This window comes from Ciconia boyciana, chromosome 6 (genome assembly GCF_034638445.1).
Source record: "Ciconia boyciana chromosome 6, ASM3463844v1, whole genome shotgun sequence".
Taxonomy (NCBI): domain Eukaryota; kingdom Metazoa; phylum Chordata; class Aves; order Ciconiiformes; family Ciconiidae; genus Ciconia; species Ciconia boyciana.
The window spans coordinates 27,617,978-27,645,445 of NC_132939.1; the positions used below are offsets into that span (position 1 = coordinate 27,617,978).

General features: G+C 42.1%; 1 protein-coding gene across 2 annotated transcripts in view; it reads right to left on the reverse strand.

The window, feature by feature from the left end:
* CSTPP1 (centriolar satellite-associated tubulin polyglutamylase complex regulator 1) overlaps nucleotides 1-27,468 on the reverse strand; it is an 88,582-nt gene that overhangs the window by 2,805 nt on the left and 58,309 nt on the right. For both annotated transcript variants that reach the window (XM_072864121.1, XM_072864120.1), the window contains 5 exons: nucleotides 13,664-13,748; nucleotides 8,084-8,169; nucleotides 5,365-5,560; nucleotides 3,564-3,673; nucleotides 218-281 (listed from right to left, as the gene is read on the reverse strand). In XM_072864121.1, coding sequence (XP_072720222.1) covers nucleotides 218-281; nucleotides 3,564-3,673; nucleotides 5,365-5,560; nucleotides 8,084-8,169; nucleotides 13,664-13,748 — 541 coding nt within the window. The remainder of the gene's footprint in view (nucleotides 1-217; nucleotides 282-3,563; nucleotides 3,674-5,364; nucleotides 5,561-8,083; nucleotides 8,170-13,663; nucleotides 13,749-27,468) is intronic.

The window sequence follows — 27,468 nt, forward strand, 5'->3', positions numbered from 1 at the left end:
ATGCTTTCCCCCTCTGTTTCTGAAGCCTTTTCTAAGGATTTTGTTAGCTGCACCAAGGCACCCCAAAGAAAGAGGCCCTCTGCTCAGGCTGCTCTGTTAGCTTCTCTATTGTTTTATAGTAGAGCAAAGGAATAGGGACAGTACTTTACTAAAGTCTTCCTTAGCATGCTACCTTTAATCTGTTGCTTTACCTCCTACTTTAGGCAACTCCACTTACAATTTCTCAAGTTCCTGATCCATGGCAGGGTCCAGAAACAAGTCTCCTTTATCTGGCAAAGCCCCTGGAAAAAAAAAACAAACAAAGGAAGCATCAGAGCAGAGTTAGGCTATTCATTCTTAAAGAAAAGCGCTCAAGCCATAGCAGCATTGAAAATCTGTCCTGCAAGACAGAGAAGACTCTTTCTTATACCTATTAGAGAAACGCACACTGAATGTTGAAGATTGGGCAGATAAAGAATGATGATCCATATTCTGTGTCCTTCACACAGGCTGTAGCTGAGCTCAGACTAAATGCAGGCACTCTCAGGAGTCTCACGTCTCCGAGAACTTGAAGAGCCCTAAGGACTGGCAGTTTCCATTCACTATACAAAACTACTGAGTACTGGACCGTCAGAGACATGACAGCCTGTCAACTTCGGGCCTCTGCTAATTGCCTTATATAGTCACCAGTCCCAGATCCTATCAGAGCAATAGATATGTTGTTGTCTATGCCACAGCCTGAAACATGCGCTATACCACCCAGGGAGATACACACTTCTGTGCCACCTGCCTTTCTTGTGGGGCACTGAGCTTGGGGATCAAAACACACCACAGATATAAGACTATTGGTTTCCTTGCAATTCAGGAAAGTCATGCCTGACTCTGGTGCACATGAAGTCTATAGGAGTAAGTGTGGATGCACTGTGCTCTAGCATTGCTTGCTGTCTGGGCGAGAGCATGAAAGGCTGGGCCAGTAATCGGGTACCCTCTCTCAGCGTAAGGTCAGCATGCTCCTTTTCATGTTTGAAACCCTATTCAGGATGAAGGACATGGTGTAGTTCAGGACTGAAAGAGCTGGTTGGTCATCCTTGCCGTTCTCTGAAAGGACACTGGCACCTCAGGAAGAGCCCTGAAAGAAATATGGAGCTCTTAGGAAACCCCTCCTTCCCAATTCAGTAACAAACTCCACCTTGTACAGGGATCATGGGAGGGTGTGATCAGCCAGCACAGAGATGACAGGAATTACCTACCACAACCTGGATAGTGCCACTGCACACCAGGAAAAGTACACTTAGTAATCTGTACCAACAGTCCAGTGAGGAATGCTCTTGTTTTTCAGGAGACCTGGGTGCTACACTCAGTACCTTTGGGAAGGGGCTTTGTATTGCCCTGTGGGGACACAAATCCGGTTTCTGGCCCTAGCACCTTGGTCTTGAAGGAGGGGCTGGAAAGCCACCTGCCTCACACAGGCAAGCTGGCAGCAGTCATCAAAAACGTAGCAATGAGTGCCCAAAAACTACAACCAGATTAGACCAGAACCAACTCCCCCACTTCTTCCAGTTCTGGTCTTCCCCTCCTGCAAATGAACAGGAAAGCCTGGCACCACAACACAGAGTGTCAGGAGGTCCAGTGAAGTGCCCCAGCCTGCTCCTTTTCATGGGCTCAATTAAAAGAATAAGCAGCTAAAGCTTAACTTGTTTCTGCATTTGCAGAATGCACAGTGAGGACTCTAGGGCACAAGAATTACTTGGGAGAGTCAGTAAATAACACTCAAAGGATTCATGAATCAACATTGACACTGGAGTTAGGCTGCAGATTCCAGTCTGCCTGACAAACTAATCAGTGCTGCCCCAGCCTGAACGAGCCGCTCTAATCCCTACCCCTGTTCCTCAAGGGGGGGTACTGGCTTTGTGAGACCAGAGAGAAGGCAGGCATCCTGACCGAAAGCTCCTTTCTGCCCTTGCTGAAGGGCTTTGGGGAGCTTGCGATGCCCTACAGGCCAAAGACTATTGAAATCACCCTTCAGGAGAGATTAAAAGACACCAGAAAAGAATCCTCCTTTCCTTGCCAAGATGCTAGCACCTGTCAGACTTGTGGCTGGTGCCCCTCCTCTGTGAGAGGCCTCAGCAGGAGGCTGGCAGAGGGCCAGGGGACAGGCCCACATTAATGGACACGAAAACCCACACACTTTGTAGATGGCACAATGGAAGCTGTGGGCAGGATTTTTTTTTCTGCTCATCTGTTTTCTTTGCACTCAACTAGAAGTGCATTTTGTAGGGCAAAGGAAAAAAAGATTTTGCTTGGTGCAATCCAGACATCACCTTCCCCAGTGAATACACTGCTTCCTAAGCCTGTTTGCAGAGGGGATTGCAGGGCTGTATTAATGCACCTTTGATATATAATCTCCATGTTGCTGTGTAAGCAGCCCTGCCCCAGAGGAGCATTAGCAGCTTAAATGGTTTGCTGTAACAAGGGGCTCAGCCAGGGAGGGGAGGGACACTTTTACTCTACTATGACACACACCTGTGCAAAAGAACAAGCCCTCAGGCAAGGTACACCTTTTCACTGAGGTTTGTCTTTGTAATACAGGGACTGGCAGATACTCAAGCCTAGAAGTAGAGGGAGAGGATACCTGCCCAAAGACAGAGAAGGCCTACCCTTACCAGCCAGATGATTTGCTGAGTGGAGATGAGTGAAGATGAGTGTTTGGTCTCCACACATTTAAACATACCTCCTGGATACAGCCTTGTCAAACACAAAAAGCCATTTCTGTTCCCCTTTGCAAGAGGAGGAAGAGCACAAACAAAGCATATTATAGAATTGTGAGTCTGAATTATGTATGGATTATGTACCGTCCTTTGCCAATGCAACATTTTGTTTCCTTGCTCTGGAACAATACTGACCAGCACAACATGGAAATGAGCAGTGAGATGCTGCTTGGTAATCCCTCTGGTTCCCACAGCAGTCTGGTACAGAATTTTGTAGCAGTTCGTGTTTTATGATACCACCAGATTTTCAGCAGGCTATAGATTAATATACTGGTGAGATCACACTGCCTTGAAGGAAGATGGGGAAGAGCTGGGAAAGACTAGGCTTTGAGTCTTTGAGCCAAGGTGGCAGCAGAGGTTTTCCCATTAGGTGTGCCTCCCTTTCTTGCAGATGAGAGCAGTCACTTAAAATCTGTGGGAGAATGAAGGGCTAAAACATAGGATGGGACTTCAATTCAGTACTGTTGACAGCAGTCAGCCACCTTACTCGGCTCCTGACCACCTCTGCCCAACCTTTATAGCCTTAAATGTTAAAGCAACAGTTCTGCTAAAATGATCAGCTATTCAAGAGGTAAAACATTGCTATCTTAGAGCAGCATTTCATATCTAATTTTATTCTTGAAGAAGCTCCACAGTTTCAAGCAGAAAGTAAGGCACAGTGTTGTGTTTTTAAAATTTAATCCATCAACAAAAAGATTAAAAACTCCCTCACTGTCTTCCTGACAGTGTGAAATCTGGGGCATAATTACAGAGGAAATTCCACAGAAATGCAGAATGACTGAAAATCTAGAGCTGTACCACTCACAGGAGTCTTACCTAGGGCTCTATTGATCCCCTGATCCTTTGCAAGTGCCATAAGGAATCCATAGAAGGTCAGTCTCTGTGCACTACTCAACATTTCCTTCACAAGAGCAGAAGGTGGACAGCTAGGAAGAGAGAAACAAAGGGGTCATCTTGTCTTTTAAATTACCATCTTTTTTTTTCTAAGACCCAGCTCAAACTGGAGAATTAAACCCTTTTACCTGTTCTAACACTGTCAAGTTGCCTGACTTAGTTTAAAACAAATAGCCGTCAGCTTGCTTATTTAGCATTGCATCTGCTCCTCATTTGCTAAGCAAGATGTTTGAGCTGGGATACATCCCTAGGAGCAGTCTTACCTGTCTCCATTGCAAGGACAGGGAGAAAAGCCTAGATTCACACAGAGGCATACACATCCCAACTGTTAGCATATTCTTTCAAAAATCAGCTGGGAAATCCTTTCTTTTAGAAGATAATAAACTTTCATGAGGGTTGTTATGTTGTTATCACCCTTTTATCAGTGATAGTCATCCAAGGGGCAATCGCCCTGACTTCTAAGCAATATCATCATAGTGATTCTTGCTCTTGCCTAATACTCCTTAAAAGGATTTAATGCAAAATAAAACTGCCTCATAAAGAGGAAGTGTTGAACAGTCCGTGGTGTAGTGGCACCCCTGGGAGATGTGGGCGTGGGCTGGTGATCCACCCAGGGAAAGGTGGTTACCAAAGCCTGGCTCAGTGTTGAGCTACTGGATGAAAGGCTGTGAATGCCTCCACTCACAGTGTTGTGCAGAGCCTGACCTACCAGATGGGCGCACAGTATCCTTCCCATCTGAACCTCTCAGGACATACAGGGAATGTAGAGCTTTTGTTATTTAAAAGAACAAAACAGCCTGGCATCTCCATTCTTAGCTATCTATAGTACTGGACAGCAGTTCAGCAGTAATTTTGTGGATCACAAATTTGGATTCAGGCACTTAAAGCAGGAATCAGGTGGAACTTGTGTCCTGAGTCTTTTTGTGGATCTAGCCCATGACCTTCTAGCAGGACACGTGCTCGCTACCTGCAAGAAACTATGAAGAAAGTGTCTGTGAAAGCTATACAATAAGGTTTGGTATTGCTCCATCCCCTGCTGAACTAAGGCTAGTCTTGTGCCTGGGATCTGTAACTGGACACCAGCTCCATCACAGGCTTGGGTACAGACTAGCAGTGTGATCTTGTCTAGGTACTAAGGCTTCAAACTCCATCCACCCCAGTGTGCCTTTCCTATGCTTCAACACCCAAGAACATGACTGCACTTGTTTATCTCCTCTGGTTAACTCATGATGGTAGATGGACCTCTCCTTGACGAAAGTATCAATGCAGAAGTGAGAAGGAAAGCAGAGACCCAAATCTATCCATTACTTCAAGAGTCAGTTCAAACCCCATGTTTCTTAGGTCCATGAAATTGTTTCTCTCCTTTGGTTAAAGTGGTTCAGCTATGATCTCTCCCTTCATACTTCTCCAGTGAGATCTGTTTGGGAGTTACAGCTAATCAAGTTGCAACTCCCTGCAGTTTCATATGGAACTGCAACAGGAGCAAAGGGAGCAAGTTAGTCAGGGCTCCAGGCTGTATCCCAGCTTGTCTCTGTGCTGCTCCAAAGTAAATATAACACGGGATCTAGAGGAAGGGCCAGTGCAGGTCAGGGCTATAGCTGGCAGAAAGCCTCTCCCCAGGCTCCTCATACTGAAGAAGTCCTGTATTTCTTCACAGCTCCAACCTTACAAAGGGTCTCCAGAGACACAGAGTTCAAATCTGTGTTTTGGACTCCATTCGTACCTGTATTTTGATCTGTCACACAAGGACTCTAAGCACTGGTAGAAGAGAGATGCCTCTACCCCATCGAGTGGGCTGCAGTCATTTGGGAGTTGGCGCTGCCGATGTTGCCCAGAGGATGATGTTGGCACAATCACAGTATTTGGATTCTTACCAGCCAGTAGATCTTGATAAATGCCAGCCACACTTTCCAGGAACTCTGAAAAAACAGAAAGCAACTTAAAACTCAGGGCTATAACCAGCAAAGCATCCTCCTGACCTACCAGACCTGGGATTAAATTGTCATTCCCTGCTCTGTATTGTACATAGCACCAACAGGAAGTAAGCACAACATTATGGCATCCTGCATATTCAGATCAGATACTATGCAAGCAGAAACAGCCATTTCCATATACGTTGCTGGCTTCTTCCTGCCAGGATGATTACGAAAGGCCACTCACTCTGTTGAACGAGATTATTCTCAAGGGAACAGAGGCTAGCTAGCACATGGATAAAACAGCAGAGCGTGAAAGCTCTGTCAAACACAAAACTAATTTGCAAAGTCTAAAAAGTTTTCCTTCTCCATCTCTTGCCACTGACTAAGAACTCATCCAAGTTGGGAAGAAACTATACGGAACTGCAACAGGAGCAAAGGGAGCAAGTTAGTCAGGGCTCCAGGCTGTATCCCAGCTTGTCTCTGTGCTGCTCCAAAGTAAATATAACACGGGATCTAGAGGAAGGGCCAGTGCAGGTCAGGGCTAGAGCTGGCAGAAAGCCTCTCCCCAGGCTCCTCATACTACCCACTGTTTACTGCAAGAGTCTAATTTTAAACAAGTTTGTTTATGGATGTGGGCAGCAGTTTACAAATCTAGATTCCATTTGGAGTGGTTTGCATGTGTGTGGGTTGGTGGGAGAGCGTATGACAGTCTGTGTGTGCATTGTGCCTGAGTGAACAGGACAGGGATGGGATGTTTGAGTGTGTGTACACAAGGGTGGGCTTGTGAGGACTCCAGTGGCATTTAAGTCCCGAGTGAACGGAAGTGTGATGCTGTGCGTGAGGTGGGTGGAGAGGAAAGGCAGGATGTCAGTGGGCCCTGGGTCTGTGCTGAGGTTCTGTAGCTCAGTGGAAATATTTGTTGCATCAGTGAAAAACTTTCCAAACACATTTTCTGTCCCCAGCTAAAGGCATTACAAGCCTGGTTCTACCCAACCCAAAATCACCATTTTGAACGTTTTTCTTTGATGAATTGTCATGGATAGTGTTGTGATATGCACAGGGGAGTTACAGGGGAAGTATATACAGAGAACTACTGAGAAAAAGAGATTTTTGTATTAGGGATAGCAGCTGACTGCTAGAAAGATGGGAACTGACAGGCTGGATCAGATCAGCAGGCCACCCAAGTCTACTCTCTGACCACAGACTATGCTCCACCACAGCTTCTAGCCAGTGTCTCCCAGTATCCAAACCGGGCCCTTTTTGCCTGGTCGAGACCAATTGTGAGCTACGTCCATCAGAGGGAGCTATTTAAGCGTGAGTGGACAAAAATCCATGTGCTTATGTTGCCTTTAGAAAGTGCTCTGTGCTGGGAGATGAGTAAGTGGCACCCCAGCAGTCCCCAGTGCTTGGGAGCATATCTAACTTAGATAAAGGAAATGCTTCCCTCTTTTTGCCCACTTAAGCACTTCCCTGAATGAGATTTCCTTTCCTCAACCACATTTTAGGGGAGCTAGGACAAACAGGCCAATGTATTTTAAAGCAGTCTCCCTGTACAGAACAAGCACTTGAATGCTCATCCAAGTTTCTCCCCCTTGCCTCCTGAACTTTAGTTTAAAAATACCTGGGGATTTTTACAGATGTATATGTGTGGGTGAGCATATGTAAATATACACGCACAAACTAATATTATTTGATTTGTACTTTTCCTGTCAAGAATTTTAGAAGTATCCCATCTAGTTAAAACTCAAACTGGGGGAGAGGGGTAGAATATGATAAATGACCAAGAATATGAAGAAGGTAGATGGGGATTAACTGTTCACTTTGCCTTCCAACTAGGGTCTCTCAAATCAAACAAGAGAGGTGGTTCTTCATGGGACAGGTGGCAGACCTGTGCAACTCCTTGCTGTGCAACTCCTTGCGAAAAGGTGTTGTGGAGGTTACAAGTTTATGTGATTTCAAGGGGAGGCTGGAGAAATTCTTGGGACAGGAGTCCACTGGGGGTTCCTAAATCCATGGAAACTATACGCAGTTCAGAAACTCTTTGAGCTGAAACCAGCTCGTAGTTGGGCAACTATTAGCAGGAAGAATTGTATCCATTTGTCCAGTTCCTTTTCCTTTCAAGGCACCAGCTGGTGGGCTTTTCTTATCCTGTCTCCAGCAAGGACCAATACTTTAGAGGCAGAAATGCTGTATTAAGGAAAGGAAAAAAAAAGTTCCTAGTAAAAGTTAATTGTTAGGTGCTAACATACTCTAGATAAAGCTAGAAATTTATGTCTCAAGGCTAAGACAAATACATGCATAAGCCATGACAGTTGCAGGCATCTTGTCATTCACAAAAATTTGGAACTTCTTCGTGAAGCCTCCTAATCTCTTGGCATCAGTGATGCCTTTTGTCAGTAGATTCCATTATCTATATATTTTCTGTGAAAAACCATATCCTTACAAGTTTCAAAAAAGTGCAGGGATTGGGAAGCTGTAAAGTTGTAATGCTATACTAGTGGGTGAAGTCAGCTTCCCAGCATTTACCTGAGTAGTAGAACTGGATCTGGAAAGCAAAGAGGAAATCAGAAAAAGACATCAGGCAATCCATAGCATCATCCATCAGCACAATCCTAGGATAAGATGAGAAAAACAGTTTAGCATCTACAAAAGAACTGAAGTCTGTAACCAAGAACCCCAGATCTAGAGAAAGTGCACCTAGGGAGCTATGTGCAACTGAGGATTGCTAGTGGCTTGGCCCAGTATAAGAGGTTAGGAGAGAGCAACAGGAACACTCACTGCTCACATGGATGTGGGCACTCTAATATAAAATGAAGGCAGCTTAAGAACCTGCAGCGAGGAGAAGATCCTGAATGTCAATGCTATCACACACTTCAGCTACAGTGTGAACAGAGCAGCGTGACATGGATGTCAAGCATTCAAAGCCTGGTGGACACAATGGAACAAACACTGGCATAAAAACTGCAAGGCTAGTTCACATGGCTGTATAAAGAGTAACTGTGCTACAGACAAGACAGTTACATGAGTATTAAACTGGTGTAAGCAGAATGAGACTTACGCTATTGCTCTCTATACCAGAGTTCAAACTGGGATATTTTCAGATTCATAAGGATAACAGCAGTTATTAATTCCCATTCTATACCAAAACAAACTCCACTTGACTACGGAGGAAATAACATTGCACCAACAATCAGCTTTCTAATTACAAACTGTGAACATCCTATCCTCCCTTCCCGATAAATGAATCGATCTTTTCATATCTATCAGGTCTATCATTTGACTATCAGGTCAAATTTCATGGAAACTGAAGACTTCTTGGGACAGGGACAATGTCTTCTTTCTCTCTGCTAAGGCCCAGGTCCATGTAGGGAGCTACATGCATCCCTATTTTGAAGCATACTTCATGAATATGGAAAGTATCAGCCACAGGCCATAAAGATGACGTATAAGTGATAGCAAAGTCCAACTCCTCCTTTCAGGAAAAAACTCTGGATTTCAGAAGTAAGTTAGGGCAAAAACGTTCATAAAAATGAAAACAAAAACAATGCTCTGGTCACTGCCACTATATAAGGATGAAAAGGTCAGTCTCTGAAGTGGAGAAAAATCAAACTTGAGCTAATCAATGACAGCTCAGACTGGAAAACAGAAGGCAACACCCCACTTTGGTGGGGAAAAACAGAGTATTCGGACGATGCTAAAGAAAGGTTGTTGGTACTTCTTTTCAACTGTGTGCAGGTCTGCTGACCCTGTACAGTCAGTATCTGGCATATCATGTCATATGAGAAGGATTACCAGTTCATTATAGCCAAGGTATGTGTCACCTAGTAGGACCCTTTTGAACACAGGACCAAATGCCATCCATAGACCAACTCATGCAGCATCAATGGTCTAAACACATTGCTGGGGAAACACTGTTCTGTCTCATGTAAAAGACTCCAGGGAGCTGTGTGGGAGGCTAACCTAGAAGAGTTATAGGATCTTGCAAGACTTCCCTGCCACTCAGACCAGTTCTGTTCACTGTGGTAAAATCAAACATGCAGAGCAGCTTGAATTAATTATCTCAAAGAAGAAAGACTGGGGCTAAGAGGGTCCCCAGGAGAAAAGCCAGTATTTAAAACAAAACCTTTTGAAGATGTCAAAATGCTTCTGATTTATTTATTATGTTCCAGAAGCCGCCTCCTCCTTCTCTCTAAAGAAGCAGTAGCTTCAGTTCTTAATTCTCACTAATAAGCATGTTACTGAGATTGTCAGTGGCCACATCAAGGAAAAGGCTTTGAAGCTGGCAGGCAGAGCATCTTCATCTCTCAGGCAATGCTGCTTAGCCACTGGCTTTTCCAACCACTATTTAAGCACTGGAAATGCGATGGGCCACATCGTTGATGAGCTGCACTCCCTCCTTTGAAATGATGGTCTGTCTCCCAGATACCCTCAAAGCACAAGCTCCAAAGCTTTTGTCAGTGCACTTCTCCATCTGGGAGATGCAGGAGGACAGCGGAGAGTTTTTTTAATGTATTCATTATGCAGAGAGGCAATATTACATCACCTTCATGACAATCAACTCATTTCACTTGTTAAATCTAAGGCTATCGTCAATGGCTGTGCTCTGCAGCGCCAGGTCCCAGTCTCCTTCTTAGAGGACAGAGCATGAGGAAGCAGAGGTCTGAGAATTTGCTGGACATTTCTTGCTGTTAAAGACAGCAAGAAGCCTCTAAGGAAGACTGTACAGCACATATGTGACGGAGGAACGTCTAAATAGAAGCAGGTGCACTCTAGTGCTGGGTTACTGACTCCACTTGGCCCAGGAGTCTGCACTCCGGAAATGTTGAGAAGTCTTTAAATCCAATACAATCATTTATGAGGAGATTGACTGCAGCTGGCTATTTCCCCACATAGCCAGCTGACTGCTCAGTCAGGGAAGCTGGGAGAGCATCATATGCAACATATCTGCACCTCTTCCTTGAAATATCTAGCGAGGAGAGAATCCTAGCCATAGACTGTAACCCAGACAGCAGGACCAAAATCGAGGATGAAATCTGAAAGTCTGAACTGCAACTCAAAAGAGTTCATCACGTAGCTGATATTTCAAGGGATTCTTTATTCATTCTTTCTGGTCCAAATTAGACTTTAAGCCCTCAGGGGCACAGATTTATTTACAAAGTTAGTAGTCAGCACTCAATGAATAATGAAAATCAAGGAGAAACTTTGGAAAGGACTGAAGAAAGATGCCTACACTTGAGAGACTCTGGTGTAGTGGTCTTTCAGGGTTCAGGTGGGTTTGGCTGGCAGGAAAGCCTTGCTATTGTGCCAGTAGGGAAACTTTATGATCTACTGATTGTGGTTAAAATCTCAGAAACCCAGACTAGACAGGATGTCCCCAGGACAAACTCTAGACCAGGCAAGTTGAAAGGACTTTTACTGTTCTCTGCTACCATTAAAGGCTAACTGACACAATCTGTCTTGAGGCCAGGCTGGCTCAAATGAGTCTTCAGGGACTTGGTTTGTTTACTGATACATGGAGGCAAAAATAAGCGGAACATATAAAAAGGGCAAGATCTGCACTCTCAGGCAATCTTGTAACAACAGGGGTACAGACTTGCAAGCCCCACTTCCATTAGCACTGGTCAGTGCAACATGGGCTCCCATAAAAAAAAGCATAGGAGCTGTGAACTACTCAGCTCCCGCTACTCAAATGTGGGCAGCAAGTTTCTTATGTTTCTGTTGCAAGAGAAAAGTCACTGCTCAGGTACTGATCTTGAAATCATGGCATCAAACCAGAAAAATCCCTTCATTTTCTGTCCTTCTGCAATTTCAAGATTCAGAAACCCAAAAGGTGTCTCTGAAGATCAAAGGTATCTCTGTAGATTAGAATCTTCAATCTGCTAATGGCTATAGCCCTTTGAAGAAAAAAACATCCAAGAAATCTCACAGACACAGATAGCCTGGTTCTTTTTTGGGTATGACTTCTGCATTTGTGTGGCACCAGGAACAGAAAAATGGAGCGCTCTGGTGTAATGCTAATAAACCTATATTGTTGTAGCCTCTGTTCTTCTGCTCTGACATTTTCTGATCTCACTCCCAGTGTTTGTTATCAGTGCATAGCAACGGCTCCTGGACGAGTGAAGTGCACCGTGCTGTGAGATCATCTCAGTCATGCAGCACTGAGACTACAACTACGACTGCTCTCTTCCCAAAAGTGCCAATAATTACACAGGTCCTGGCTGTATCAGTGAATGCTGTGGCTACTCCTGCCGCTACTTTATTTAATTCCTTTCCTAAGCAAATTAGCAACAAAGCCGTTGGGGATGTGCAGACTGAAGGATGAACAATGCCAGTAGGTTTGCATGTGACATTCATGCTTTGCAAGGACTCAATCAATTGGTGCCGGAAGTCAGCCTCCAGAGTTCACCTTTTTAACTGGCAGAGACCAAGGAAGACAATGGGAAGTATAGACCAGAAAAGGGACAACAGAATGAACAACAGTTGGAAGGAAAGAGAAAGATGGTTTAGAAATATGACAAGTTTCATTAGAATTGTTCAACTAGATCAGCTCGTAACAGAATAATAGCAGTGTGTAAGTAAATCTCTAGCCAGCCAAAAGTAGGAGTGAGGTCATCCCCACCTGAGCCTGGGTGCCTCTGACAGAGATCTCATTTCTCTCCAACACCTGCTCCCAAAGCCTGCTTGTCTGTCTCTACGGCACATGCACAACAGTGCAGCAGGCCCCTGAATGGGGCCTCTAGTTTACAGCAGCCCTGTGGATTAAATTCCTTGACACAAACATCATAACATGTGTAGATATGCTGAAGTCTCCTTCCATGCACCATCACAAATTCCTGCTCAGCTCAGCTGGAGCCCTATGAAATACACACCAGCGCATGGGACTGGTGCTTTTGTACCTCCATGAAAGGATGCAGCAGATCTACCCCTGCTACAGGTTTAGCATTCTTTCTTAGGCTGGCATTGGAGGACAAGCAACTGTACTCTGTGGAGCCCCAAAGGCCCGCTGATGAGCTACAGGGAAAAGTGGTGCTCAACTTTTAGTTTTAATTGAACCAACACAGCTTTAACTGCAGTTCAGTTCAGATAGCAGCACATAGGAGCCAGGGGAGAATCCAGAGAATCAGCCAAGTGGAAGTACTAGCAGATGGATAACACTTCTCTTTTTCACTCTCCTTTCTTAGTACAATTTTCATGGGACTGTGATGCTGAAGAAAGATGACAGAATGACAAATAGAAAATGAGGACCTTTTCATTATTTAGGCCATGAACAACTTAAGCAGCAGCTAATATCCCAATCGTGTGCCTGGATCCTGTTTCCAAATGTCATATCTAGGTCCATGAAAAAAGTTACATTTCCATGCTCCCTCTGCCGAGATGGCTAGGAATGAGAGCATTTATTCAGTAACCTTGCTGTGATTATATATGTGTGTGTGTGTGTGTGTGCGCGCGCGCGCGCACTCCTACTGAGATCTGAACTGACCCCCCACCCCAACACATGCATATAACTTATTACATTTTCACTATCAGATAGTTAATAATCAACTGCCTGGGCTGGACTGGAACCAGCAAGTACTATCAGTAAAAAACTCCATATCACATTATCAGTGCCCTGAGCCATCTATCTGCTTTAGGCCTTGTCTAGATTAAAATAAAATTTCAAACAGATTAGCTACCATGTTCTTAGCTAATGTACTTTAAAACACTGGCAATCCTTCAGAGGTTAGTACCTTTTAAACATGATCAACCATAGAAAGCTGGGGCAGGGGGGAACACATTTTAAAAATGGTAAACATTATTTAAAATAAGAGTTTAAAATCATGTCAGTTAAAAACACATTGGCTAACATTCTTTTATATGCAACTCATCTTCTGAACTTAGAGCCAGCAGCAGCATTTTGCATTGATATTTCAGTCCCTGTATACCTTAAATATACACTCTTTCTCATTACTAGAAAAACACCCTGTTCTTAACCTCCAAACATGGTATCTCTTTTCCCCAAAATCTTAAAAGCTGAAGGTCCCTGTCCATACCTTTACCCACAGATCTAGTTCCTAAGTCCATGTATGTAGGACTGATCTTGCCTTAAAAGAGAGGATGAGGACTCACCTTGCTGCTTTCTGAGTGAGTTCCATTGGGAAGTCAGGGCAGAGCAGCTGCAGCAGGCAGTGGTATTCCTGTGCTGTCAGCAAATCTGCAGGAAGAGAGAGGTGAGAACATCGTAATTCTTCTACATGCTGTTCCCTCCCCTTGCTTCCTCTCTAGAAAAACCCTCATATTCCATTCTACTCTCAATTCGAGTAGACTGAGTACTAATGACAACATAACTGCTGCTCCCTAGACCCTCAGAACTGGGCTCTTCAGATGGAGTTTCCAGCAAAGACAACCAGAAAGAAGCTTGATAAAGGGGAAATCCTATTGAAGAGACTCCTGCAGAGAAACTGGTAACAGGTAGTGATTCAGTGTGAAAAAGAGGTAACCAAAACAGGGCAGTTTCAAGTGAGAACACAGTTTGGTTTGACTTGAATATAACCATGTGGAAAAAGGAATCATTTCAAAGTTGCTTAAATTTGCTGAAATTCACTGGCATGGTGACGTTCACCACAGTACGCCTGAAAACCATCCACAGAACATCTGGCAGCAGTAACAAAGGCAAACAAGGTTTTTGGGTTGTGTATGGAAGGCTACAGAGTATAAGCCACAGACGTTATTACTTTGGCATTCGGTAAGGCAGCTGGAAGGTTTCTTTTGGAATAATGTGTACAAATCTGGTCACTGTATTATAGGAAGCACAGAACGAAGATCCAAAAAACACAGGAAAACCAATCAAATTATTCATGTTTTAGAGAGCAGCTTTGTGAAAGACTGGTGAAGAAAGGCCTCTGTGGTTCAGCAGAAGGAGTCTAAGAGAGAGGTGACTCTTAGGGAAGCTTATAGGATCTCAAGGGAATGGAAACATACTTATGTCAAAAAGCCCTACATGATTGCATGTTCATAGTCCAAAAGGCTGTGGACTGGAGTTAAGGAGAAGACTAGCTGAACAGCAGCAATTTTGCAGTACTTCTATATACAGAAGAATGCAAAGTATGGAAGAAAGAGCCAGGGGTGGAAGTAGAGCCAAGCAGTAGTCAGGGAGGGGATCCAAAGGGCACAGGCATTAGGACTGAGGTACAGAGCATGAATTCTTTTGCCACAGACACATCTTAGCCTTTCTTATGCTCCCATCCAAATAATCAACTGTGTCCCAGATGATAGCCACAACTTCTCCATATCTCCACAACTCCTCAAAGCCTGGCAGTTCGCCAAAAGTGAGAGAAAGGGAAAATGCTACACCTTTGTCAGATGTTTCAAGAGGCAGGTATGCAGTGTCAAAGGGACATTTCACTGCAACATCCAACCCAGCCAAATTAATACTTTCAATGCTGACTAAAGAAATACTGCAGGAGGATCGTCACCAAAATCAAGTTACAGAGTTTTCCTTTACCTACATTATTAGCCAGGGAAGTGGAGGAAAGAGAGGAGAGTGCTCCTATTTTTCTCTTCAGTTCAGGAAACCCTATAGCTGAAAAACACTGTTGTCAGACTCTTTGACATCCATTATAGACACTGTCTAGAGTACTACACTTTGCACTGCTCTTGGGAGGACTTTCTATCTCATGAAGTGCCTTAGGTTTAGGGTCATGCTATGAAAAGGTTATTTTGCATGCTGAGTAGAAAGATTTTGCTCTGTCTGGAAAAGCCAGCTCTGCAGTCAGAAATCTGCGATAACACAAGGAAGTCCCAGCCTGTGCAGAACTACAATATCATTGCAGGGATTTGTGCAACCTATTCTACTGTAAGTATAAATACATCAGAATTTCTATTCTTCCAAAACTTGAATGCTGAGCTGAGTTAAATTTCTGTGACTGCACTGAAATTACAGATGTCTGGGAGAATATGGAGGGCACTAACTTTTTTGTATTGTCATTTCTTACTAAAACACAAATCACAGGCTGCTCTCTATTGCAGATACTACTTGATCTTTCAGTCAGCATATATCTGAGTTTGGGTTAATCATGGTATCCAGTGGAATGGTGGGGTTTTCTCCTGCAATGTTAGTTAATCAGTTCCTTGAATGTCATCAAGGCAAGTATCACCAACTTTTATGTATAACTGCAAAAGGGTATTATTGAAAAAGTCCCAGTTATCATGAGCAGGAAGATGCATATTTTTAACTGAATTTTCAGCTCACTATTTCTCTTTCATAACACAACATAGAGGAAAGAAAATTTTCTTCTCTGTTATTTTGTTAGATCAACAGTCATTTACAGCAATAGATATATTGGTCTGAAGTTCTTAAGAAAACTATCTAATCATGTAAGGTACATGCAAGTTTCATAAAATCACCTTCAACAGGCTCAGCATAGGAAGCAGGTTACAGGAAAACAGAGAAGCTGGGAATAAAAAGGCTCTTTTGAAAGAGACACATTCTCAGAGTACGGGCCTCTTACAACTACTCTTCAAGGCTTTCTAAATCTAGCTTTGAATAATGCTGGGCATTAGACTTCCAATCTTTGTCTAAAAAGTCTACATGTTGGTCTGAAGGAGTCACGCCATTTGGAAGCTTTATGCAATACTCAATTTGCAGGTTTTGGTTGCTTAAGTTCAAATTCCTATTTATGCATCCTTATACCTCTTGCTCTCCATTATTTTTTCCCTTTCATTTGTCAACAGATTATAATAACCCTTTCTTCATACTGTATCTTATTCAATCTGTTTAACTGATAACCATATTTATTTAGAGTTAAATCTGTTTATCTTACCCTCTACATCCCTCCCTACCTAGCCCAGTCATATCTGTTGCTCTGCTTTGATCCCCTTTAGATTTTCAGTGTGGTGTCCAGCAGTGTACAAAGTGTCCCTCATGCATTCAGAACAGACACGCTCTAGGAGGATAATCTGCCCGCTTTCATCAGCAAAGCCCCTTTTCATTAATTCTGAGTCTTAGCCTCCTCTTTTCTGCCCCTGAAGGTGAAGGAGTTTAAGGGTTTTTTGAAGGATGAGGTTTCCTGAGAAAGTTGGATGTTGTTCACAGTCCCTGTCAGGTTGCTAGACAAAAGCAGCTTGAGAGGGTAACCGGGCCCTAAGCAAGCACTAGTTTTGAGGCATAAATAGAGATCTCTCACTTGCTGGAAATAACATACTTTTAGAACTTATAATAATTTACGCTGTCTTTTTCTCCTCCCTCTTCATACCAAGTCACAGCATCATCCTTACTCCTCCATCACAAAACAACAAAACAAGGTAGAGCAAAAGCAGAAGTCTGCTCAAAAAGACTTTGGGAAAAAGTGGCAGAGATCCTCTCCAGCCAGCACATCAGAGGGTGAAGTTCATTGTCAATAAAAGTGGAATTAATTACAGTTTCAGTCGTTGAGCAAATGGTCTATTTAGATGGGGACTGCACACAAAGCTGAAGTGGTGCAGAGAAGTTCCTTCTCTGAAGAAAGAGGCCCTTTTCTTCTTATGTCTGGAGAAACGGCACCAAATTAGTCACTGAAGTATACAGGCAGACTCTTTTAGGCCATAACACAGCTCAGCCTGTAGACACCCCAGGCGCCTGACCAATAAATCATATAAATTTCTCAGACTACAGATGGGTACCTATTACATAGGAAGGGGGATCACCACAGACCTTAGGAGGTGTCTACAGTTTGCTGTGATAACTGTTTTCCTACAGCAAGGTCAGTGAAGACCACGCATAAAATTACATTTGCCCATGCACCATATTGTCTGCCAAGAGCTGCTTGGAATAAACAAGGGCAGTTTTGGTGCATGACCACATTGCTCCTTCCTGTCTCCAGGCCACAGCTGAGTAAATAGTGTTCAACGCTGTATGATGAAGAAAGAAAGAAAAGAAGGAAGGTACCAGTCAGAATGAGTGAAAAGTGGAATCCACAACTGCTACTTTGGTTGCTACCACAAATTACTGTATCTCAAGTTCCAGTAACAAATGAAGCAAATCACGGAGTTTAAATCTGACCCCACAGCATAGGGCAGTGAGCTATACACACTCTACCATGCTCTCGCAGTGGAACAAACTTGGTCATACTATGTGCTTAAGGATGGAGAGAGACTGATTGCAATTTGCATGTTAACCATGTTCATTTACAGCTGAACATAACACTTTGCTCTTCTACTGCAAAGCAGCTAATAACAAATTGCAAAGTGATTTTAAAACAGCAGTACACCAAGAAGGAGATGGGAGGCTTAATAGAATAAGTACAGAAAAGTAAAGTAGTATGGCTAGAGTTGCACAGGAAGTACTTTAACTGTTCAGTCATAATTTTTGCTGCACTGGTCTTCAAACTCCTGCCCAGCCTGTACTGCTGCTGCTACTGTGCCACTAGCAAAATCCTGACTCTTCCCTACAGATCTCACTGTCTGCAAGTAGTTTATTGTCTTTTAGTGCCTGAGGCAGACTCTTCCTCATGTTTCAGAGGCATAGTGGAGAAGGAAGTTTGTCCATGTGGTACAGTCTTAGAAAACAAACACCACTTTCTGGATAAAAATGGCCTACCTTTGAGAAACATGAAGGCAGCTGCTTCGTATTTCCCTGGCTTTTAAAACAGATATTGTTTTTACCAGCTTCGTTTCTGGTTTGTATGTGGCTGACAGATGGCACCTGACGCGAAATGATGCAAACTCTAGGAATGCTAAATGATGCGTTTATGCTGCTGTCAGTGTTGCGAGTGAAGTTTAGACACACCTGAGCTATCTTTTAACTAGGTATCTTTCATACCAACAGCAGCCTAGCCACAGAAGCCTGGAGCTCAGTGAAGGCTGTAAAATCTACCCAGGAAACCAATAAATATTTAGGACTTATCCTGAATTGCAGTCATTGCTGCTGTATCTAGGCTGCTTTCGGCACAAGAAGTCGCTATCTACAATGCTGTCACAACACTGGGACAGCTATAAATATGCCCAAAGCAGCAGGAGAATATTTACTGCAGTTGGTGTATGAAATCTACCCCCAAAAGTCACATTAGTAACTTCCAGAAACACAAGGATTGCCTTGATGAATATACATTAAAGTTCCTTATTCCCATCATCTTTTATGTACAACCACTATCCAATCAGGCGTGAGCCCTGGGCAATGTAGCCTTCTCCTTTGGATTATGGTAGGACACACAATTTCCACAGGCTGCTTTTCTACCACAGTCATGAAGTCATACAAGAGTCATAAAGCCATAGAGCTGTAAATCAGTCTCCTGGAAATATAACAGACAACAGCCTAATAAATAATAATTATTTTTTTTTAAGTGGTGGGAGAGTCTTTCCTGGCCTTTAGTTTTTTGATTTTTCTGGTATAAGTATCACATCCTTAGGATTCTCTCTATATCTGTGCAAGCTTGCAACCTTGTAGAAAAGAACAAAAACAAACAAAAGCCCCTAAAAATAAAAGTCTAGGTGTTCTTGTGCTGTCTATAGGGGTTGCAATTTTACAAGAAACTGAATATAAACATGAGTATTGATAATACTGCAACTTCACGCCTCACATCCAGCTAATAGGCTATGCTCTGCACATGCCTTATTCAGAAGATACCTATAGCTCAATTTCCTCATCTCTCCATATATCTAGTGCTAATAACAAACAGAAAATTAAGAATTCTAGGAAAATTAATCCATGTGTAGGACCTAAACAGCGATATACAGCTGTGTAAAAACCCCATTTCTTCCTCGTAAAACTTTCTATTCTAAAAAGAGAAAAAAAATAATCTTCCTTTTCAATTAATAATTTATAAAATTTTGCACTGAGAGATTTTTATGACCTATCATGATTAAGATCTGTTCCCGTTACTTGAGAGAATGATCGTTTAAATAAGAATTTGAAACAAGATAAAAACTCAAGGGCTGTTTCTTTGACTAATTCGCTTTTTCTACTGACAAGAAGAGATATAAAATAAACAGAAACCAGATCCAGAATGTGCATTTGTCTAATTTTAAAAATTGATTTTCCTTATTTTTCAAATAAGCAAAAAGTGAAACAACAGGTCACATAATTATCCCCATAATTTGAGATGGAAGGTTAAATTTATATAAACTAAACAATAAAAAGTAAGCACTCACACACTTTCCCCTTAAGTTGCATAAGCATGTTCATGTAAGTTGTGTACAGCAGGGTTCATTCTGCTCTTGAAGCGTACAGATAGCTCCCACAATCATTAGAAAATAGTCCTAAGAGCGTAGGAAAATCTGAAGAAAACTGAGACAGACCCACTTGTTACTTTAAAGCAACAGGAAACTGCACTAGAAGCCAAAGATTTCTGCCAGGTTAGCTCAAAACTAACTTTGTTTTTTAAAGGAAGGTTTCTAGTGAATAGTTTAAAGAGGGTAATGGTCAAATCTGTTTCATGGACCAACATAAGAATCTGTGCTTTACATAGAGTCTTGGACATAAGTAGCTTTAAAAGTACCAATGTCTGTCTCAATCTCATTAGATAGTAACAAAAAAAAAAAATTTTCTTAGTTTCAATAACTGGATGCATTACCTCTGCCTTTCCGACAGTGAAGTTCAACAAGCAGCTAAGCCAATCTAAAACCCTACTCCTGCTGAAAGGGGCAGGTCTCACTCCACTCTCTCTTCTTTCCTTTCCCACCTCTTGCTGCTGGCCACGTGGTTCTGAACCACCCCTCTTACCAGCTCTGGCACTCAGCAGGCCCCTTGCTGAGAAAATTCAACTTTTTTCCTGGGCTAGTGAATTAAACGGACTCTCAGAAATATCTGATGAAAGCTCATGCAAAGCAAGCTGTGGAAGAGCATGGCCAGGTGCAGGGAAGAGAGAAGGAGGTGGAGAGGGAGAGCAGAACCTCCCCTCCTCAGCAGAGATAAACTGTTAGATAGGCTCAGGTAATTCCCTGCTTAAGATGTTTTAATTCTTAAAGTCCAGGATGTATGCAAGGCATTGTCATAGGACTAATGATCCTCCTAATTAAAAGTAGGTTCAGCTTTACTGGCTGTATTTTCACCATACCCGCCAAGACGATTTGTGAACACTCTGTTATCAGACACACTCTTAAGACAGAACTTTTGGCACCCTTACTATCCAAGCAGGCAGATGAGTTCAGTTTATTCACAAACCCCATCTGCTCTTTCCACTGATACCATTTAGGTCCTTCCAGAAGGGATCCCAGGGCATCCTCAGGAAAGGACCCCAGAAGACTTTGTGTCTGACATGACAGCAGAAGCAGAGAGGGTAAGTGAAGAATGCTCAGAGTTGCTAGAGTTTGGCTCTGTGGTGGGGTTCTTCCAGGAGGGTACCTGCAGCACTGGGTGCACCCTGCATTGCCTCTCCTGACCTATGAGAATACTAGCAAAATCCTGCCAGATGTAAGGGTGCTGCTGCAGGCAAGTAGTCTTCACAAACAACATGTTTTGCACTCTACAAAAGGAGGATGGCTGCAAACAGCAGACTTAGATAGGTGACTCCTGTTGATAACAGGTAGAAAAGACCCAGCTTATGATGTGAAAAAGCAAAGAGTGACAGAGATTTAGTGAGATTTGCCTGGAACAACCTGTGTCAGACTCAGGACAAATATAGTGGAGACTTAAGCAGACTGACCTAAAAAGATTTGTCTGGGGAGTGCTGCAAGAGAGAACAGTTAGAAGGGATTAGCACTGTGGTTGAGCAGAAAGCTAGTTTTGAGGCTCTCAGGTAAGAAGGAAAAAGATTTAGCTGCAGCTGATGTGGAGAATGAACTCATTCATTCTGGAGGGAATCTGGACAGTTCATATGAACAGTAAATTCACTGAAAAGCGGGCTTATTATGGGCAAAGCTCCAGTAGCACCATATTTTGAGTGAGCTAAACGTTTTTTAAAGAGTAAAATCCTCTAGATGGTGTGATTGGTTTTTCTGCCCTTTGATCTTGAGCCCTTCTATCAATAAACCACTTGCCAAATTAACAAAAACAAAAAATTAATGTATACAGAACTGCTCCAATTCTATCTCCAATATCCAGAATCTTGCTGTTTATACAACTTTAGTCATCCTCTAGTCCCCTTCAAATTCCCCATAATTATCCTTCAGTATCAAACATTTCATGTGGCAGCATTACTTCAGCTTTGAGTGACTGTTACTCAGGGCAGGATGAGCTGTGCCAAAGGTACAGTCCAAGGCTATCATCTGGCATGCTTATGTGGCTAGCATGGCACATCCACAAACTGAAAAATTTAAACTTTCATTAGAAAAATAAAAAAAGTTCTCAGCTCTCATGGTTGTAAAGAAAACATTCCAATAGTGGAAGAGTTTAACTGATGCAGTGTGGTATTCCTGAATCCACAGACAGCCTGAAACATGACTCAAGTTTGAATTTTCCACCTACTTTGGGAACCTTAACACTATACTAATGCAACTCTAAAGATGATGTTAACCTTTAATTTCTTGTTTTAACTATAGAATGGGACTTTGAATGAAGTTGGAGCTTAAAGAATTCAGAGTTCCTGAAGTGCAAGAACAGCAAACAATAAGAAAGGAGAAGCAGCCACAACTTCTGTCATTATTTCCAGAAAAAGAAGATAGAAGATGACAAACAAAAGAGCCTGGTTTAAATTTTCCATTACATTATTGACTACAGCAATCAAATAGTGGCTTAAACTTTATTTACTACACGGACACCCAATTTTCTCCATGCAGCTTTCTTTAACGTTTGCAAAGATAATTCTGTGCATATTCTGAAGCACATATAATCCTAAAGATATGCTCAGCTCATTGAGTATGATCCAAAAGGACATTTAGCCTTCTCCAAAGGACATAGGCCTGAAGCAAACAAAGAGGCTAGTTTTGTGGATTACAGTATGAAAATGTATGACTTCCCCTCATGTTGCAGAGGCATTAAAAAGCCAAGTAAGAAATGTTAAGAATGTCCTAACATCTGAAGTTAAGCATGATTATAAATACACTGTATATTCTTGGGTAACTGTAAGCCTGTGGAACAGCACAGATCACCCCTGGTAATCCTTGGTCTGTAGGTACCTACAAGGGAAATGACATCAGATAGTAAGAGGCACTTTACCAAATATAGTCATAGCAAAACCAAACCAAAAGAACACAACACAAGACTGGCTCTTAAGACAGATAAACTAGAAAACTAGAAATATGGTACAATTTCAGAGTGAGAGTAATTTATAGCTGAAATGCTGTGACATTTGTCATTCTTTGTATGTGTCAACTATGAAACAATTTTTTCCTTTCACTGTAACATCACTAAAGATGTAACTAGCAGATCTTCCAAGCAATAGGTGAGCTAATAGATTTAGACTGCTTCTATCTTGTTCAACAGTTGATTTTTCCGCACTTCGAGGAGTTTTCAGTCACTCATTGAGAAAATAATCAATCCAATGCCAGAGCTAATTGGTCATGTAAACAATAAGGAGCAAACATTCCTGTTGGAGTTCTGGCCATCTGGGGGGCAGACTGCTCAACCACTTGAAACGGGACCCACAGCAATCTTAACAGTGAAGTACAGGAATGCCGGCAACACTTCACTGGAGGGGACCATCAACATTTCCCCAAGCTCTCAAACAGCAGCAGTAATCTTTAAACAAGATGTGGATCAGCCTCTATTCAAGAAAACAAGTTGTCATTAAGCTTAAGATCTTCAAAACAACTAAAGAATTCATAGCTACGCATCACGAGATGGGCAGAGTAAATGGGCAGGTGGTATGCAGCTGCATCTCATGCAATACAGGACCTTACACACAACCCTTCCTCCCTCAGATATGTATTAGGTCTAGCGACAATAATGGGACTATGGCCAGGGAGAGACACACAGTCTTCAATTACTGCTTGGTATTTCCTTTCTGCTTTGGGAGCCCCAAGAAATAGAGTTAGCTGGCAGACAGCTTGTCTGTGTCATGCACATAGGGTTGGGGAGCAGAAGAAAGCTATGACATTATCCGAGAAAGAAGAGGAGGTAGAGGTTAAGGAGGACATACAATGAACTATGGAAATGCTGTAGATTGCTGTAGCAATCTCAGATCAAAGATCTCCTTGACTTCCAGTTTCTTTCTAGCCCGACCATTCCAGGAAACACCAATTAAATGTTCCGGTGAACCAGTTGCAGTAGAATCAGGTATTTTCAAATACCTTGAATCTCCCAAGTGTTTCAGACTTCAGTGTGGCATGTAAAAGCATGAAGTGCAATGGTCAACAATTTTCTCAAAACAATGAATGAAATGGAAATGTTTTGGACTTTTTTCTTTTAACAACTGGTTTGGAAGAGGCTTTCAAAGAATAGTACAGTTGCTACAAACACCACATGGAAGAGAGACAAAACATTTCAGCATAATTTAGATCACGATGAAGGATAGCCTTTTGTGTCTCCCCCTGTCCCTGCTCCACATCAACTCGTAAATAACCCACTGCAAAGTTTTGAACAGTTAACTGCACCTTCACCAACAGCTGTCATCACAGCAGGCACTCTGATACTGCTTCTCTGAAACGTGTCCATCATGAGCCCAAACATGAAAGAGACAAGTTCAGGCTTGTGAAGAATGGAGAATCCCACATGCCACCAAGAGTGACACCAGTATGCAATTACACAAAGCAGTCAACTCACTGTGGTTGAAACTCAAGAAAGCTGGTTGTGATCCACAAAGCACTGAATGGTCTAGCACATCTTTCTCTGTGCACTTATGTTCACCTGGAGCAATTTGACTACCTGACTTAAACATGAATCTTCCCAGAACTGAAAGCCATTCATAGTACTGGCCATTCTTTGACTTTACTGCAGACTATATTTATATATAGGTTTATATACAGGCTACGCACTATAATCCTTATAATGCTGAGGAAAACAGTCTGAAAGGAAAGGACATTGTTTTTAGGAGCCTCTGAGTCAACAGTTAAAGCCTCTATTCATAAAAATAAGTACTGCAGTATCTGGACCTATGCTTGGGCAGTGTTGTTCAGTCATGTAAAATGCCCCCAAACACACCGATACTGAGTCTCTTTTATGAGTGTAAAAACTTAAGAAGAAAACAAACCTCAAACCAAACAAATCAATAAGAGAACTGGCTGGAGGAAGATAATCTGGTTAATGACAAGACTGAAGAAGTCATCATTAGTTATTTAGAAGGAAATGCAGTGGAGCATGTAAGCTCCACAGAGAATGTTTAGAGCACATTACAATATCAATGAGCTAGATTAATGATTATAAATGACCACCACTACAGAACTGGTCTGAATGCAGAACAGAATGAATGCACCAAGAGAAACCTGAAACAACAAGGCATCCAACTACCCCTTTTAAGGGTACGCTTTTGGCTAAGGTTCTGTAACGTCTCTGGATTTTAACTCTTACAATACTCTAGTGAGCTGTGTGTCCTAAAAAATAGTAACAATTTTTAAAAAGATTGAGAAGAAGAGTGAGAAGGAAGTAAGTTAGTTTTCTCTGTATTTCACATGGAGAAATACATGTTTAATAGGAATTTAACACAGATATTAATTTCTAAAAAATGAAACTAAGCCTTTTTTTTTTTTAGTTCTTTAAGCTTCAGCCCAGCAAGTTCTAAACTCTTCGGATGTCCATTAATCCTGAAAGTTTCTCATGGACATCATGCATCTTTGTCAAAGTTCATCGTAAATGCCACCTATTTTACAGCTACATACACTTCCATGGACCATCTACCATGAACCACAAGTTAAGAATATTTTGCTGGAGGAAAGTTCAGGCAAATGCCCTAAATCCTCCAGCATTATGCCCTAACACTGATGGTATGCATATATTATGGTAATCAGGGAAGTATAAGAAACTAGACAAAAGAGCAACTCTTGTTGCAGAAAGAAAAAGGACACTTTCTTGTTGCTGCACAGGGCTTTCTAGAGGGGAAAAAAAAGGCCATCTACTGGAGGACAAATGTAGAGATGAATCCATACTGTAATCCTGGCTTGTAGGAACTGAAAACAGATGGAGTTCAGTTGTTTAATCTTTTTCAGCCTCATAATGAGGTCAGGCTCTTCAGGATCTTTGTAAGTGTCTTTATGGCAGGAGCAATAAAGAGGAATATCACTTAGCTGATTAGTGGTGGGATGATAGCTTAGCATAGTGAGCAAATTATTTTGACCAGGTATGATATGCAAGTGATTTCTCCTAAAGGAAGCATGACCAGTATTCTGTGGAAACTTCTGAATAGATTGCTGCTGTGCTGTAGGCTACTGAGAAGACAATGCAAAGAAGAAACAAAACACAACCTCTAAAAGATGTAGGACTGTCCTTACTTGGAAGAAAAGATAGCAGGAGTCCTAAAAGCCCAAACACAGTTACTGCTGACTAACCCATTTAATGACAACAGTGAGATGGGTGATCCATAGCGAGTAACACTGTATTAACCTCTACTAGCAGCTGGGGCCTCAGCTACGTTGTTCTAACACAACTGTACTCTTTGTGGTTTCGCTTACATTTTTTCCTCTCCTATGCAACAATATCCTGACTGTTCAGCAGAAAAAACCATCATGGAAATACAAGTATGATAAACCCTCAGAGTGGGAGTGAAGATGAAAGCTACTCTTTAAGCATCTCCAGCCATTGAAGACTTACAAAACACATGTTCCTTTTATTTGCTGCAACATTTGCCCTTCTTTTCCTATTCAATGCTGAGACTTATGGAGCAAGTCTGAAAATCAGATGGTGCAAATCATACAGCAATATAGCTTTAAGAAGTACTTAAATATAATGTATTTCAGCATATGTTCTTGACTCAAAGGAAATCTGATGGATCTTTCAAAGCAGAGCTTAAAAGCTGAGGTCCTATTTGCTCCATGCAATTATACATGTTTTTTAATGCTGCCCTGTTGGGAAAAAAAATTGCTTCCTGGTGTTTCTGGCAAAAGAATGTATCTAAACTCACTCACATCAGATGTAGCTGCATTTTAGTAGTACTCTATGTGAAGTGGATGGTAAAAAAAGGGATGCTATATAAATGTATTAATTCATACTCCTCTCACTTTCACGCCAGATTTAAAGGTAACATCCATCCTTCCAGTTGTCTTTCACATGAGTTATCTCCTGTCTGGATCTGTTTCAGGCTGTGCTGTTCCAAGTTCCCACCTACATGCAGTACTAAGGGCTCTGAAACTAGTAGTGCTAGCTCTTAAGAGATTCAAGACTAAATAAAATTATTAACATATAGGGGATCCCAAAGGAAAGCAGAAAATATCCCACCTCCAAAAAAGCTCCAAGATGTTCAGCAGACAAATACAAACTACAAGAAACAGCTCCTCAGCTATTAGAGAAATATAGAAGTGACTCTCTGGACTTGAGAACCTGGGTCCACGTGCCAAAACAAGACTTTACTCACCAACTCCTGGAATCAGAAACTCTGACAGGAAGAATAGGGGCCTTGAGGATCCATGCTGGTGGGCAGAAAACAATGCTGAAGTTCAAGGTTTCTAAATTATCTCCACTAAATGGGATATGTGTGGAAAGTCACTTTACATGACATGTTTATCAAGGGAAAAAACAAATCTTCTCACTATTTACTTTTGCTCTTTCCTTTTAGGAGGATGTTTTCTGGGGTTTGGTAAAGAACAAACAGATGAGTACTGCAAAGGGACATAGACTGAGAGCCTTTATGTGTACATCTCATTTTCACTTGCAGCTTTGTATACACAGCTGTGACCAGAACAGACTTTTGCTGAATGAAGGACATGCAGTTCTGCACCACTGCCACAGCACAAGGAAGATCATCATTACTTGATTTGCAGTTAAGGTTTGAAATAATAAATCAGTGAATTATTTCGGAATTTAATGAGCTTTTCTTCTGATTTCCTTTTCTTTTTGAACTGCTGTCTGTATCACTCAAGTCTTTCTGTGAATACAGTGTAGATTTGAAAGCTTTTCAGTGCTAGACAGATTAGGTTCTAATTTCAATGTCTGA